The following is a 15,521-nucleotide window of genomic DNA, read 5'->3' as shown; positions in this document are numbered from 1 at the left end:
AGGTTGAAGTCACGAAGTGACCGGAAATTTCATGTTTAGCGTAAAATTGGAGACTTCAAATAGATTAATTCACTTTTCACGCTGTTAATCAATTGGGATTGAACGTATTTATGTAACGAGAAGTAAACTGACATATAAATCTCATAAAAAAAGAATTTAAAGAATGACGGAATTCGCAACAAAGTTAATAACTAGCAAAGATATGCAACAACGATGCAACGATTGGGTCGAATCACAAAAGGATTGTACGTACGAGGATGAAACGCATTATAAAAGAAAAATTGACGACGAAGACAGTTACAGAACTGATTCTGAATTCGATTCCGTATCCGATTGCCCCAAAAAAAAGAGAGTTGGTTTACCGCTAAATCGTGAAATTCTCCATCTTTTTTGTGAGTGGATTGATTGCGAATACGAGAGCAATTCCATTGATAGATTCGTGAAGCACGTGGCTCAACACGTGTCTGATGTAAATATACAAATAAACGAGAGAGATATCGATGTTTACGAATGTCTGTGGAGAGATTGTTTCTACACGAATAATAATCCCGACGACATTTCAAGGCATGTCAATTATCATGCGTTTCATACGAAGTTGAAGTGCGTCGGGTCAAATATTCGTTCCAGAATTAAATTGCCCGTAAGGAATTATTTGATATTTTTCTATTTTATTTTTCTATTTAAAATAAAATATTTATTTTAAATTACGATCAGCCTTATTATTGCAAATAATAAATAAAGTAATTTTAATTAAATAGTATCATCGTTGAATCGTTTTAAAATTTTCAGTTTAAATGTAATATTTTATTATAGAAATGTCATCGAGACTCTGGATGGAAGAACGTTATAGATATTCCAGGACCTCTCCTTTGTCGTTGGGAAGAATGTTTAACACATTTTAGGAATTATCAGTTGTTCATATATCATGTAGTTGCTCATATTGAAGAAAGTCCGCGTGGTAAAAAAGTCAAAGGAGGTCTAGAATGCAAATGGACAGGTTGCGATTGCATGTACGCCAATTTGTACAAGTTACGGGATCACATGCGACATCATACGAAGGAAAAGATTGTCGCTTGCCCCGATTGCGGTGCAACGTTTGCTTCTAATACGAAATTTCATGTACATTGCAAACGTCAGATTCCGCTCGATGGTAAAGTACAATATAAAATTTCTTCCGCTTTATATACCATACACTGTGCAATAAAACATGCGCAAGCATACAGATTCAATTTAACAAAATTATATCGGTAAATTTGTTTATTAGTTCAGGGATTCCAGTGCTCTCATTGCAATAAGTTTTACGCCACGGAAGGAATCTTAAGAGATCATATGCGATTCCATGTTTTTAATTACAAATGCACCCTTTGTGATATGAGCTGCGAATCACCAGCCAGTTTAGCTAAACATGTTAGATATAGACATGTCTCTACTAGACCCTTTCCCTGTCAACTGTGTAATCATGCTGCCAAATCTCAACAGGATCTTGATTCGCATATGTCGGTTCATACTAATGGACCAAATTTCTCATGTCACTTTGAGGGATGCTTGTACACGTGCAAAGGTGCATACAGTCTAGATAGGTAACGAACAAAGTTATTTATTTTAAAGTAGTAGAAACGAGGGCTTGAAGAGGTTTCGAAAATTAATTATTTCCAATAACTTGTTGTATTACAAGACACGTAGAACGAGTTCATGATAAGCAAGTACGATGGTATTGCTGTCACGAGTGTCCAGTAAGGTACATGAAAAGCTACAGTTTGTCGAAACATTTGATCGAGGCGCATCGTTTGCAACTACCTAGTGGGCATACCAAATTTCAGTATACTCATGACTCAGATGGTTGTTATAGATTACAAATGGTCAGATATGAGACTGAAGAAGAAAGCGCTCTTCCGATTGTACAGACAAAAATCGAGAATAAAAAATATAAAATCAAATTAATTCCAAATTCCAGTGTGCCTCAAGTTAAGGTAGTACTTTGGTTATTTGGAATGAACACAGGGTTAACCCAATTGATATTTAAATAATTATTTCTGTTTAGGTTTTCGAAGATACGGACGAGAGAGTGATGGAAGTCGAGAAAAAAGAGGCAGAAGCAATAATAAAATCAGAGGGTTACGAAGTAAAATCGATGCCCGTTATTTCAAATATTTTAATATCAATCGATGAAACTGATGCGGAGGGAAATATAATTACAAGTAGAATTGTAGAAGCGCAGGAAACTACGGAATTGCCTCCTTCCGAAGGACGGCCATTAATTTTGACAACAAATTAATTCCAATTGAATGACAAGAAATTTTAATAAAATTTAACAAAGAATAAATATATATTTTTACTTACAAAATGATTAATTAAAAATGATTTGTATTCTTACACATAGATTTTCCTCGCATGCTTTGCCGATACTGTAACAATATTTCAAAAGAAATTTTGAAGTCAATTATATGAAAACGCAGTAATTCACTCTTTGTAATAATTGTTCGTAAACTTGTAATTAGTAATTATTTATATTCTAAATACCTTTGTTAAATATATATTAATAAATAAGAATGAAACAATTAACTAGGACGATAGTCGAAGATCAAAACAAGCCTCGTCTTCTATTTCTAATGAATCTGGTGTATCTGTTATCGCAATTAATTCTCCGTCAAAGTACAATTTCATTTTCGATTCTTCGATGTTTAAATCCTGTGCACATTTTGCCCAAAGAGCTTCAAAATTTTCATCTCGATTAACGGATACCGTTAGGCTCTTCTTATCTGTTGTTTGTACTTTTATAATGCGAACATCTTCATTGATTTTTCCTTCGGTGCCCTTTTTAAATACAGAACTATCCTTGTCGGTAATACCTCCATCTACCAAAACATTTTTTTCCAAAATATTTTACGATTAAAATTAAGAAAAAAAAAATTTGATCAAGTTTACCAAGTATATCGATCACGGACAAATTTATGGACGCGGGAGTATCGGTTCTTTTAATGGTTTTATCCTTTTTGGTTATCAAAATCTCGTCTATCGAAACTTTTTCCAAATTTGCAAAATACTCAAAAACTTTTCGGAAGTTTTCATTCTGAAACAATACGAAACATAGAAGATTAAATAAATAATATATTAACTGATTCATCCAGTATTTTTTCATGTAACAAGTAATCGACTTATTCGTTCATTTATTCGTAGCTACGTACGCGACAGATCTTCAAACGATGCACATTTTTCGATCGCCAGAGGACTTTAATACTTATGTCATAGTTTTCATCATCTTTTGGATCTGTGTGTATGTCATTTTCTATTATTATCAAATCGTCCGAGGAATTTAATTTGTTTTCTACGGAAACAATTTCTAAATCTGAATCGTGCTCTGATGAATCTCTTGCCTAAAAAAAATTTAATAACAATAGAACTTGGGAAGAAATTATTTTTTTGTACGATCGCATAACGTATTTCAATTTTACTGAAAAACTCTATTTTTGTATGAACTTCGAGTGCTGTTTGATATATTAAATGACTAATTCTAAACATTCTACTACTTGAAATTTAATAGTTGTAAATTATTTTACTTGTGTTTGCTTTCTTGTTCGAAGACGAGACGAGATATGTCGATTCCTCCTTGTTTTTTGGACTGTTGTATTTGTTGCTACAGTCTGTTCAATAACCTCCAATCTGCAAAGTAAACAGATTATGCAATATGTAATGATATAATACGAATCGTTCATAGTATGAATTATTATTTCTTTGCGTATCAAAATTATATTAATATTTGCCAAGATCACAATACAACAAATTTTAAGTTAGAAAATTCTAAGGAAACTAATTTTTTATGAACTTTATTATGTATGTATCAGATGTGCTTCAACCCTTCTGTTCTATTTTGCTCCTTCTCTTCGTCCTTTTTTTTATTGGATGGTAACAACATCTGCTTCTTCAGAGCTGCAACAAAATTTTCATTAGATTTTTATAACAAATATATAAACAAACGCAATACTTTTAAAAAGTTGTAGACAGTAATATAAAAACTGATTACTAATAACTGTAACCATATCCGTACGTTTACCTTTCAATCTTGCAACAGAATTCAAATATACATCATCATCATCCTCGGATGAACTTACTAATTGCACTGTTTCCATTATTAAACGTGTTTGTGATTGAAAAAATCACTACGTATATATTATTATTGGGAAAACAAAATAGAGAAACACAAAGTTTATATTCTATTGTCAAATGGAGATAAAGATGAGGTTAGTTTTACCGTTACTTTAATTCACTTTTATTTTAATTTAAATAACAGTTTCATCAATTTGTACTACCGAAATAATATGACACCATACACAATTAAATGTTTGAAAACCAATTTTAAAAACTACATATCAAACGGATTAACTTATTTTATTGGTCACACTTCATAATCAATATGTAAAATTTAAATATTGTTATAGACGTAAATTTATAGCTTATAGAACACTAATAAATGATATTTTCTAGAAGCACAACAAAGATAAAGAAAAATCCTATTTTAAATGTACGATTCAAATTTGTTCAAGACCGTGTTTCCTTTGGACCGATATACAAGAATACAGTCACGAACATAAAGTATTGGGCACACCTGACTTTTCATTGCATACATAATTACTTACAAATTAAAGCAAAATCAACATATTCGATTAATTTTTTTATCAATCATAATTACTCGATCTGTAATGCGACAATATTATACAAATTATAATTTTTTAACCAATGATATTATAAAGGGAAAAAATAAAATGTACATTAATGGCAGTTCTCAACGAAACAAAAGTATTGGCAAACAGTCGATTCACGTACGAGCATGGTGAGCGAAAAGCAGTAGAATTGCGAGAGTCCGATTTTCTACTGGACAAATAGAGACGCACAAATACTGCGTGCTCTTTTTATCAAGTGCAAAATCAGATTCTCGCGATTTTACTGTTTCTCGTTCACCATGGGCTTAGTACTGGAGTCGACTGAGGTTGGGTATATTTTCCGGAGTCGGTTCTTTAAATAAAGAGGTCGTTCTGAAACCATTGATTTTTTACGAGGTCGGTATTTCAGTTTCTAACACCAAATTCCTTCAGACGAAACGTCTTCATTCTGTATATCGTTTGTAATAAAATGAATTTAAATTCCTCATCAAATTGTATTCGTTAATAACAGAATTTGTATGCACGATTAAATATAAAAATTTGGATTACATAGTTATCGACGATCAACATCGTTTCAACATATGTTTCTGACAAAGATGTCACTTCGTTCGATGGTCAGCGAAGAAAATCAGGAAGGGAAAAAGGTAAAGAACGAAAGGTATTAGATTGAGACAAGACGAATTCGATTCGTTGTGACGTCTGACTGTCGAGATAATTACATATCCCTCCCTAAAGTGTTCTCAGAAGGGAAGACGTTCTATGAATATCATATGTTTTTATGCGTGATTCTTCGTCGAAGCATCGTTGGATTAACAACAGCAGATTTACCCTTGCTATTACAATGGCGACTTTTCATAAGAAGCACCTTTGTTCGTCGAACATAACTGTAAGCGCCGTATTTTTCGATCTGGACAACACACTCATCGAGACTAGGAAGGGCGACAATCAAACGTGTCGGAAGGTACGCTAATGCATTTGAAATATCGTGTATATAAACGGTCAGTATTGCTCAGATACTAGAAAACGTGCGTGTGTTTCCTCCTAGAGAGTGTACGCGAGAAATGAACGTTTAATTTTACGTCAGAGAAACGTGAAAGGTCACACTTGCATCGATAACAATTCATTTATTTAGTCCGTGTACATATTTCGCTTGTTGTTTTTCTTCCATTTTTTGAAGAAATTTGTTCGGGGTTACGTTCTCTCTCTCTTTCGTTTCTGTGGTGCCAGATTGAGTATCGTGAGTCACCGTTCGCCATATTGGATTCGCCCCACCACCGATGGAATAGTGGGAATAGAAGATAACTAATGCATGAATTGCATTTATGTATGCAAGCTTGGCACTTCGGATAACTTCAGGAAGTCGAGAAAGAAAGCAAAATGTGAGCCTTTTAGAGCCCGTGTATCTATACGCAGGTTTCCAATTAGTTTACTGTCCCCCACTATTCCTTCGTTGGTGAGGCGAATTCAATATGGCGGACGGTGACTCGCGATGCTCGTTCCGACACCACAGCTTCCGTTTGGATATGAAGATCGCACGAAAATAGAAACCTCTGTGTAATACGAGCCGACTCCCTGATATAGAGCTTTCTCTCGCACGGTTATTTTTGGCCGATCCTACTGGTACTGTCCAGACGCTCAACATAACGTAGAAAAAGCGTGCAAGCACGTTACTGAAAGCTTTCACGATCCTGAGATACCAGTTCAAACATACAAAAGATCGCGCGCAATGCGTTATCGTAGAAGGTTATAATTGTTACTCGCTGAAGAAAATACACGTATAAAATAATTTTCTTTGATAAAATTGTGGTGAAAGAATTTATATAAATAATTTTTAATCTAGTCTCCTTTCAATACAACGATTAGTATCAGAAATTAACCGATGACGTACATTACGTTTTAAGAAGTTTAAATAAGTGAACGCATAACGTCATTAACCTTACATTGGCAATAATCCATTGGCTGGTAATGTACACTCGTTTGTGGAATAACGTTTGTGGTGGTACAACTTTATTTTTGTCCCTCTAAGTGAGTGTGTCAAAGGGCAAGGCTAGTTCCAAGGGGTTCTCTCTGGGAGTACTGCCAGTTGGCTTTTAGCTGTGTCGTGTGAAACATGCAATCTTCTGTGAAACCTTGTTAAACATTTCATAAATAACTGTACGTTGAGCATCGTTTGAAATATTGTTACCATAAAAGGAAAACAAGTTTATAAAAACATAACGATAATATTTAGTTGTATAAATTTAAAAAAACAACAAATTATAACAATGAGTATCCCGGAGGGTGTGAAGAAGTGTGTAGCTATATTAAAGTCTGTCGAACATGACTCAGAAAAATTTGCTGCATTATTTATGGTTACAAAGTTAGTGAACGGCAAGGATTGCACGCCAGCGATTAAAAAAATATTATTTGAAGCTATCGGCTCTAAGTTCATAAAAAAGTTGTTATCTACTCAAACGGTCCCTATAGATTGCCCTCCTCAAGTGTACAAATCTGTAGCATTATCTATACTTTCTTCATTTTGCGGAGAGGAAGAGTTAGCATCTCACCCCGATATGATAACTCATGTACCTGCATTGCTTGAAATTGTTTCTCAAGTTGATGAAGATGCAGCGGATGACATGTTAATTATTGTTAGCGAAGCATATACGTGTCTGCAAAATATCGCACAATATCCTCCAGGGCAGAAGGCTTTACTTGAACAGAAAGCAATTTCAAAAATGTGTGACATTTATTCAGAAAAAAGTTTCCAAACGGATCAAGCTTTAAATATTTTAGTCATGTTAGTTGGAAGATTTGGCCCAGAATCTTGGGATGCAACGAATACTTTCACATTTCATGCTATCATAAATAAAATTGCGCTAGACTTTGAAACTGACCATACGGAAAGAAAATTTGAATTGTGCACAATTTTACAAGCATTATTAATGTCCTGTAGAAGAGATATCATTAGTGAAACTGCTAAAGAGGAATCTTGGCCATTTAGTATTCACAAAGCTTTATCCGATATTCTTGGATCAAAAATAGGCAAGAATCAACGTGACCCTGCATTGAAGCTTGCTTCTGTAATGATGGATTTATTGGGAGCAGAATGGAGCGTGTCTGACGAAGAAAAACCGAAAGTATTTTTCTTACTTTTAATTCAATTAGCGTCTATAGAAGTTAGAATGCAGTTAGAAGGAAAACAACTTAAAGGAATTATGGCAAATGCTGATTTAGTTACATCCTGTTTTATTATTCTTGAAATTTCTCTGACATACATCACTACCGATCAGCTAATTTTAGAAGAGAAAGAAAAACAGTCTTTATATACAGCCTTGAAGGGGGCTTTTGCTGCAGTTATAGGTTTACTTACTGCGGTTTCTAAAATGAAAGAATTAACAGATATTAAAGAACGAGTATTTATCTGTGCTGTGGTAAGAGTACTGGCAGCATGGTTTGCTCAAGAAACAAAAGCCATGCGTACTCAAGTTTATGCAGTTTTGCCATATGTTCTGTCGATAGCTAATGACACATTCTATGCTTATCGAAATAGAAAATTAGCAGAAAAGGCTAAAATAAATGCTAAAGCTAAGACAGAAGAAGGGACATCATCAGAAGAACCGGTTACTCAAGATCCTTTAAGCGAAGTTGATCTATTAAGATTGTTATTACCAGCTTTGTGTTATTTAACTGTTGAAGAAGAGGCTAGAAATATTTTACTTAAACATAAGCAAGAAGAAGTCTTGTTTGAATGTTTGTCTTATCATTGGACAATTGTTCATTATGTAAAGCCACCAGTTCCAAGATCGGAAAGACTGAAAGCATTGAAAGAATCAGTAAAAGGAGAAGATCTAGAACTCCATGTATCCGAAGCAATGAAAGATTCAAGAACAGCAATGGTTTCTGTATGCAATGTTTTAATGAATATCACTGTATTAGAGCCAAAATTAGTGGAAGAATCAGCTGTCTTTGTTTCATTATTGAAATTTATTTTCACTAATCTTCCAGAACTCAAACAAATTCCAGAAAATTTAGTATTGCATGGTCATCTGGCAGTTTTGGGATTATTATTATTGAAACAACAGGCGAAACGTATTAAGAAAAATGATTTTTCTATATGTAGATATATTCAAGCCACTATAAGGTTCTTATGGGATGCATATATTATTGACGAGAGTAATGATCCAACAGAACTGGTTGTTTCTATGTTGTATAAAGAGCGATGGATGGAAATTATGGAACTGTGGTTCCTTGGAATGCAAACAATGGCTGGAGTTTTACAAGTAGTACCTTGGCTTTCACAATTTACTCTTGAGTCTGGTTGGGCCGAAGAAATGGTCGAAACTCTTAAAAAAGTAAAGATTGGAAGCCTTCAGCCAAATGTAAAATGTGCCTTCGAAGATCTTTTATGCCACTTAGTTAAAGCAGATGAGAATATAGCTTCTGTTTTGAAGAAATGTGGAGTTTTAACTGTATGCAGAAATCATCGTATGATGGAACTTGGAAAACAGCTTTTTGGAGACTAAAGCAACACAGAGAACAATTGTTCAAATATTCTTTTGGCGTTCAATGTCTAAAATGAAAGAACTATAAATTGTGTTTTTACTGAAAGAGAAAAAATAAAATACAATTATCTATTTTACACATTACACAATATTCTTTAGAATACAAATTTCCTAATAAGCATCTGTAGCTAAGTGAAATTTTGTTTTGCCAAAATGGCACACAGTCCAACGATGTGTTTATTTGCAATTTTCTGAAACTGTGTACAGTCATAGTCCAAATATAAAGTTAGGTACCAATCACATCTAGAAATAGTTTTCTGGCAAGCAAAGGAATCAATGAATGTCTCAATGAATTATACAGTTTGTAAAGTTTTAATATTGAAGTACACTGCTGCTGGAAGGTATTTGATCGCTTGTTGCATACATGTACATTTGATTATTACTTTAAAGGAGCCAATATATGTAATTTTATTGTTTTCGTGAAAGTAAACATTTGTAATCAAAATATATGTAAGTTTAAAGACGTAACTACATTCTTTTAGTAAATAAAAATAGATTTTTATATATATATATATATATTTACTATCGATGTAGTTTCAAAATGTATATAGCTTAACAAATTTTTATGTATAATGAATGGTTTTATAAAATAACAAATGGTTTTCTCATTAAATTGTTTTGTAAAGTATTTTGTTCTTTTAAATTATTACCCATATCTGCATTAAAAAAACGATAAAATTACTGAATCATGTCGAAATTACTTTGGATGTTATAATAAACCTGCAGCATAGGGTGGGCAATAATAAATGTAAATGTTAACATCCAACAACCTTTTGACTAAGGCTTTTAGGGTTGGAGTAATATAAGTTTGTTGTTGGCACAACTGATTTTGTTGTGATTACAGCAACGACCGCGGGTGCCACTTCGAGTGTCCACTAATCGGCTCGAGTATTTCAATGAATCAATGCATTTTCTAGGTAATCATCAAAAACTGAATTAAGTGACCTAAATTCCTAACTGATCGTTTGTGTCCTTTTCTTCCAAAACTTAGTTATATTATACAAACCATTAAAATCCACATTCAATACTTGCTATTATCAGCTTTCTCAACATATATGTATGTATCGGTTGATCTTTCCAAAGAATTTTGTTAAGATAGACCATTTTCTCCAAACATTAAAATACATTACCGTAATATTGTATTGAATGTGGAGATCAATTTCATTATCCTTTAGTATGTACTTTATATTTTGTTCATCATTTTTTTGTAATATTGTTAGATATATTACAAAGCAGAAAGATGTCTAATAGATGGTATTCTAAATTTATCTACAGTTGGCTGAGGAATTAACGCAAGAATATGGCATTGCTGAAGATGTATCTGTCAAGATTACAGCAACATATTTGAAACTCTTTAGAAAGTGTCCCGACAATGTGATTTATACCTTGGATGTTTGGCGCACAACTTTATGGAGTAAAGCGCTCGGAGAGAAATATTCGTACCTAGCAAACAGAATTTACGAACGATGGTTGTATTTAAGATATTATTATTTGACACTGTCATCAGATGTAATTTCTATGCTCAGACAGTTGAGGATAAAATACCACTTAGGTTTGATTACGAATGGCCCCTCCAATGCGCAATGGGAAAAAATACACAAACTATCGCTCGAGCAATACTTCGATATCATCCTAGTATCTGGTGATTTACCATGGGAGAAACCACACAGAGAAATATTCAGAAGAGCATGTCGATTTTTAAATGTCAAATCGGACAGATGTATAATGGTTGGTGACAAATTGGAAACCGACATTCTAGGTACTTCATTTTTATTATATAATAAAATTGAAAGTTCTAGATAGAAAGAATCGAAATATTTGATATCGTAATGATTTTATATTAGAAGAGATCCGATACAGCTGAAGACATTATTATTTTTATATAGGTGGAATAGAAGCAGGTCTAGGAGGTACAGTTTGGATTCCAATATCAGAAAAGTCACATTTATTAGAGGAAGATCCACAACCAGATTTTACTATAAGTCACATAACGGATATCTTAAATATTTTAAATAGCGGACCCGGCGCACCGGAACTCGAAGATTCCTCTTCAAATGCGTCCGATGGTAGCTGATGAGGAAACAAATCTCTTTTTTTATTTTTATTTTAGTTTCGTGACTAATTTTGTTACGAAACGTTTTTCATTTCGTCTAAACTTCAGTACCGTCGTGACTAAGTACTGTTTCTTATAGCTAACTGTAACATGTAATTTATTTTACATGATAAAAACACAACTCGAAGACATTATTCAAATGTTTCCGGTTGTATAGAAAAGAGTGAAATTATTGACTGCAAGATAACAATCAATAAGTGATATTGCATTTGAAGGAAAGAAGTCAAATCTTTATTTTAATTGCATTTGTAAGAAAAATTTTTTTTTTTTTCTTTTTTAAAGTTTTCTCATAACTTTTACGTCATTTGTATGAAATTATGTCTACATTTTTGTATGAAAAATATTCCCTTGTATAATACATTTTTGTTTTTAAAGTCAAACATTGAAGAAGCAGGTACGATTTTGCAAATCGTAACTGTACGAGTTTATTATAAGTGAGAAAAGTGCAACCTACGTACAAAGTGCATAGAGCACATTTGCATCTGTGTAGTAATATAAAAAAGATGAAAGATAACCATTTTAGTTTTATATTCTATGTGTACTAATACTTTCTGTACAATATCATGAACAACTATATTGTAAACACGTGAAAACATGCGTTTATGATTATGGTATATACGTTTAATATATAAATAATATATATTGTTTGAATAGATCACGTGTATATCTAAAACATGTATTTTTTCACTACATATTTTATTATTGTTGATAATGTAGTGTATATGTAGAAAATCAAACAGAACTGATAATGTAAAGAATATGGCAAGACTTATTTCTAGTAATAGAGATGTAACGAATAAAATGAACATGTTTGAAAAAGTTTTTGTAGGAAAGTGTTCATTGCAGTTCAATAGTTTTCTGTCAAGTATTTCTGTTTACGATTGGGCTTCTTTATGTTCTAGCATTATAATATCGCTGGTCGCGGAACTTTGTTCTTGTTTATTTTCTTCGTGTACATCGTTTAATTCTTTTAAACTGAACTTAAGTCGATTACTTTTGCCGGCCGTATCATCATCGTTCGATTGTTCTGGTCTTGCCTGAATCTGAAAAATATTTCTCTTGACACCACTGAATAGTTACGGAAAAGGTATAAGCTATTTACCAAATCTATGGAAGTCTCATCTTTGCTCAAAGCAGAAAGTCTCTTATAAATCTTTTGTGCTTGCGCAGGATTAATATCAGATTCTATCAACGATGAAAGTACATCTCTCTCGGTTACGACTATTTCCGGATTTACATCGATCAATACAACCGATTTATTTCTATTGTTTGATTTATGTAGATCTTTCTGTTGCTCGTAATACATTAACTTCTCGACGACCTTGTTTTCGTTTAAGACTTTCGGCGGAGTCGGTGGGCGAATTTTCGACACGCGAAATAATTGTTGAGCGTGAACAAGATCGTCCAGTTCCTCATCATCCGAATCGTCCGATATATTCAAAGAAAGCTTTAACTGGCAGATCTCGTACAGCATTTTATTCTGCCCAGAAACACACGGTCTGTTATCTTCCAGTTTCGATTAGACAGATTTAATTTAAACAATCATGAATAAAATGTGATTCTGACCATACTTAGAAACGATCTATTTTTGTCCAAATGCTTCTTGAACACATCTCGTAATTGTTCATCGGTATAGAGGCCGTCGTTTATTATTTCGCAAGTAATCTCGTATACAAACTTTGCATATTTTTCTTCATCGTCTTTTACGCACGTTTCCTGATTACATGTTACATCCGTGCGCCCTTGGGCAGTTTTAAACTTATCGTAACTTCTCGACGAACTAACGGTCATCGAAAGATGATTGATTTCTTGCGTCAAGAAATCGGTAGCGGTTTCATAAAGCATGGGATCTTCATCGTATCTACGTTCGAGCATATTCTCATAACATTGGATAAACCAAAAGAATAATATGTAACATTTGTATACTTTAAATTTCGTTTCACCTGTGTTTCAACGTGTTTTGAAATTTCAACGCGGTTTTTGTTGCTCGTTGATCTAGCGGTCGATCGTTAGGAATAAATGACTCTGACTTGTTATCGTCGAACTTTGGCGAGCCCGGATATAATACACGATTCTGCAGTCTTGATTGCGAACAAATCACATCATAATCGTAACAGTCGGCGAAATATTTCTGATCCTCGCCCTGGCACAAGTACTTTGAATCGTAACTCATTCGTAATAAGTCCTATTTAACGATTAACAGTACGACGCAGATTTAAACATGTAAAGTACCATTCTTCCACGAGAAGAAGGCACAGCGTGTTTACAATCCCCGCTCCTGTTGCAGTGACGAAGATCGGTGACAGCCAATCAGCGGATTGCAGCAAGAGTGGGGATGTAAACACGCTGTGCCTTCTTCCCGTGGAGGGACGATAGTTGTTACATAAAGAGGATGCGAAGAATGAGAATCTAAAGTAGAATCCGGGGAAGATCTTGTAAAGTTTTTGCTTTTGATAACGTCAAATTCTACGTAAATACAGGTGAAGCGAAGCATTTTAAATTTCCGTGTAATTCTTTCTACTTTATGCATTACTTAGGCGCCCTTATGCCCATATGTATCCTATACGTACGATACGTCTATTAATTATGACTATGAATCAAGTGAATAATTTACCGCTGGATGATGAAGAGTATCGTACGCCAATATATCGATTATATTATTCCTTGTACCTTTTTTCACAATGCGCGGCTTACAATCGGGTTGTTTGCAGAACCGTTTTCTCTTACGCATGTAGTTTTTGTTTTTAGCATCTACAACGCATTTCGCCATCAAAACGCGCCGTAAGTGCGAATTCATCGAATTGTACGCTGCCAATTGTTCGATATAGCTTTGTCCATTTTGATTGTACACTGCACTCGAAATTTGGTAGATCATTAAAAATTTAGTAACAAACGGTGTGGCATTCAAGGGAATAGTGAGAAAACAATTATACATATTCGTACCAGTACTTTTAAGATTAACTTCACTCCTATTGCATTTTGTCATTTTTTTCCGAGACGTTTACCGTGTGTTTGTATTGTTGCTTATTTAATTCGTGATCCGTACTGTACGAGATTGAAAAATATTTACTTTAATAATTTTGATTAACGTGCGGAAAAATTTTGTATGGTTTTAGCTGACAATCATGCTTTCGTGTGAATATATGCACTCGATGAAAGTGTTTTACTTTTGGTTGCTGAGCAACTTGCACGGGTTCGATCATAGATAAGGCATCGGTGGTTTTATTTCCATGCTTTTTATTCAATATGCGTACTGTCTAATTTCATCGAAATAGTTTATATCTAAGACTCGTAATGATCGTAAGATAGCAAGTTAGAGCCTCTGATGACAGCACAGACGAGGTGTACGAGTAGACCTTTCACCTTATGGACTTTCGCGGCCAAATCTGACTGCCATACCGACCTGAAAATTCGGAGGTGATTTTAGCGCCCTCTTCCCACTGGTGACGGTCAGTTGAGAAACTATTCCTTCGTCTGCGGTGAAATGTCTACTCGTACACCTCGTCTGTGATAATACTAGAAAAGTTACACTACAAATTACAAAGATAGTGCGTAACGAAACGTAGTATCAAGTTTTTAAGGCAAACATAATTGTTTTGAAGTATCATTTCTTAATAATCGTCACGTATTAAGATACGTGACACTATGTCTCAATGTCCTGAATAATCTTGAAAGGTAATATGATCTGTTATAGATTCTATGGCGGCTATGTATTTCAAATGATTCATTCGAATCTTTATTAGGTAGTAACGTGTTATTGTTTAACGAGGTAGTCGGAACTACGAATATATGAAATTATGTTTGCTGGCGAGTTAGACGTAACTGGAATTAACAGAACTGAAAACATCGTACTCGTTTATAGGCTCATATAAACATATTCACATTTGGTTAACATTAACTTATTATTATCGTAGTAAAGACGAAACGGTATACATATAGATCTTGAATGATTTAACGAGTACTTTTAACAATGACATCATTAATGATTGCAGTCTAATTGAAGCCATCCAATGACTAAATTGGTTAGTCATTGTAATATTAATATGGGTACAGATTCATATAGAGAAATTTTACAGGATAAATCTTAATATTTCATTTTAGAACGGGTACATTTTAAGAAAATAAAATAGTCCAAAGTAATGACCGTTAATTATTATGTATATTAATAATCTCATAAATTATGTATGTACGTATACACTCTAATAA

General features: G+C 33.7%; 5 protein-coding genes across 12 annotated transcripts; 3 read left to right on the top strand and 2 right to left on the bottom strand.

Moving 5' to 3' along the window:
- The first annotated feature begins 154 nt into the window (after positions 1-154).
- On the top strand, positions 155-2,398 carry LOC122399132 (histone H4 transcription factor). 2 transcript variants are annotated; one of them, XM_043399559.1, is made up of 5 exons: positions 155-640; positions 814-1,150; positions 1,265-1,580; positions 1,850-1,970; positions 2,042-2,398. In XM_043399559.1, exons 1-5 carry the CDS (start codon positions 164-166, stop codon positions 2,273-2,275), a joined length of 1,485 nt encoding a protein of 494 aa, XP_043255494.1. In that variant the 5' UTR covers positions 155-163; the 3' UTR covers positions 2,276-2,398. The 2 variants fall into 2 exon arrangements, with proteins under 2 accessions (XP_043255494.1, XP_043255492.1); XM_043399557.1 differs by having other exon boundaries at positions 1,676-1,970.
- Positions 2,339-5,025, bottom strand: LOC122399137 (uncharacterized protein CG4449). Of its 6 annotated transcripts, none has more exons than XM_043399568.1 (9): positions 4,767-5,025; positions 4,635-4,692; positions 4,052-4,211; positions 3,855-3,927; positions 3,558-3,660; positions 3,186-3,374; positions 2,926-3,070; positions 2,521-2,855; positions 2,339-2,405 (listed from the first exon to the last, which is right to left on the bottom strand). In XM_043399568.1, the coding sequence occupies exons 3-8, from the start codon at positions 4,125-4,127 to the stop codon at positions 2,563-2,565; spliced, it is 879 nt and encodes a 292-aa protein (XP_043255503.1). In that variant the 5' UTR covers positions 4,128-4,211; positions 4,635-4,692; positions 4,767-5,025; the 3' UTR covers positions 2,339-2,405; positions 2,521-2,562. The 6 variants fall into 6 exon arrangements, with proteins under 6 accessions (XP_043255503.1, XP_043255506.1, XP_043255502.1 ...); XM_043399571.1 differs by having other exon boundaries at positions 4,052-4,157; positions 4,822-5,025; XM_043399567.1 differs by lacking the exon at positions 4,635-4,692.
- Positions 5,026-5,168: 143 nt separating this feature from the next.
- LOC122399131 (neurochondrin homolog) lies at positions 5,169-10,596 on the top strand. Its single transcript, XM_043399556.1, has 3 exons — positions 5,169-5,302; positions 5,394-10,119; positions 10,478-10,596. Exon 2 carries the CDS (start codon positions 6,923-6,925, stop codon positions 9,161-9,163), a length of 2,241 nt encoding a protein of 746 aa, XP_043255491.1. The 5' UTR covers positions 5,169-5,302; positions 5,394-6,922; the 3' UTR covers positions 9,164-10,119; positions 10,478-10,596.
- Positions 10,472-11,880, top strand: LOC122399139 (N-acylneuraminate-9-phosphatase; the record flags this gene model as incomplete). Its single annotated transcript, XM_043399575.1, has 2 exons — positions 10,472-10,961; positions 11,089-11,880. Coding segments are annotated over 2 exons (678 nt in total), but the record flags the coding sequence as incomplete, so codon positions are not given.
- Positions 11,881-12,051: 171 nt separating this feature from the next.
- LOC122399134 lies at positions 12,052-14,301 on the bottom strand. 2 transcript variants are annotated; one of them, XM_043399562.1, is made up of 6 exons: positions 14,259-14,301; positions 13,930-14,165; positions 13,271-13,500; positions 12,882-13,176; positions 12,418-12,795; positions 12,052-12,358 (listed from the first exon to the last, which is right to left on the bottom strand). In XM_043399562.1, the coding sequence occupies exons 1-6, from the start codon at positions 14,299-14,301 to the stop codon at positions 12,191-12,193; spliced, it is 1,350 nt and encodes a 449-aa protein (XP_043255497.1). In that variant the 3' UTR covers positions 12,052-12,190. The 2 variants fall into 2 exon arrangements, with proteins under 2 accessions (XP_043255497.1, XP_043255498.1); XM_043399563.1 differs by lacking the exons at positions 13,930-14,165; positions 14,259-14,301 and having other exon boundaries at positions 13,259-13,791.
- Positions 14,302-15,521: the final 1,220 nt, after the last annotated feature.

The sequence above is a fragment of the Colletes gigas genome, unplaced genomic scaffold (assembly GCF_013123115.1).
Source record: "Colletes gigas isolate AHSC1104 unplaced genomic scaffold, ASM1312311v1 Colletes_gigas_Sc00012, whole genome shotgun sequence".
Taxonomy (NCBI): domain Eukaryota; kingdom Metazoa; phylum Arthropoda; class Insecta; order Hymenoptera; family Colletidae; genus Colletes; species Colletes gigas.
The sequence above is the reverse complement of the archived record's forward strand: the minus strand, read 5'-3'. Positions and strand labels throughout refer to the sequence as shown.

Coding starts and splice junctions, on each gene's coding strand:
- LOC122399132 (XM_043399557.1), top strand. CDS start 164: ATGACGGAATTCGCAACAAAGTTAATAACTAGCAAAGATATGCAACAA. Junction 641..813: donor GTTCCAGAATTAAATTGCCC/GTAAGGAATTAT, acceptor ATTTTATTATAG/AAATGTCATCGAGACTCTGG. Junction 1,151..1,264: donor ACGTCAGATTCCGCTCGATG/GTAAAGTACAAT, acceptor TTTGTTTATTAG/TTCAGGGATTCCAGTGCTCT.
- LOC122399137 (XM_043399568.1), bottom strand. CDS start 4,127: ATGGAAACAGTGCAATTAGTAAGTTCATCCGAGGATGATGATGATGTA. Junction 3,928..4,051: donor TTCTGTTGCAAGATTGAAAG/GTAAACGTACGG, acceptor ATTTTGTTGCAG/CTCTGAAGAAGCAGATGTTG. Junction 3,661..3,854: donor GAGCAAAATAGAACAGAAGG/GTTGAAGCACAT, acceptor TTTACTTTGCAG/ATTGGAGGTTATTGAACAGA.
- LOC122399131 (XM_043399556.1), top strand. CDS start 6,923: ATGAGTATCCCGGAGGGTGTGAAGAAGTGTGTAGCTATATTAAAGTCT.
- LOC122399134 (XM_043399562.1), bottom strand. CDS start 14,301: ATGACAAAATGCAATAGGAGTGAAGTTAATCTTAAAAGTACTG. Junction 13,177..13,270: donor GCGTTGAAATTTCAAAACAC/GTTGAAACACAG, acceptor GCTCGAACGTAG/ATACGATGAAGATCCCATGC. Junction 12,359..12,417: donor ATGAGACTTCCATAGATTTG/GTAAATAGCTTA, acceptor AATATTTTTCAG/ATTCAGGCAAGACCAGAACA.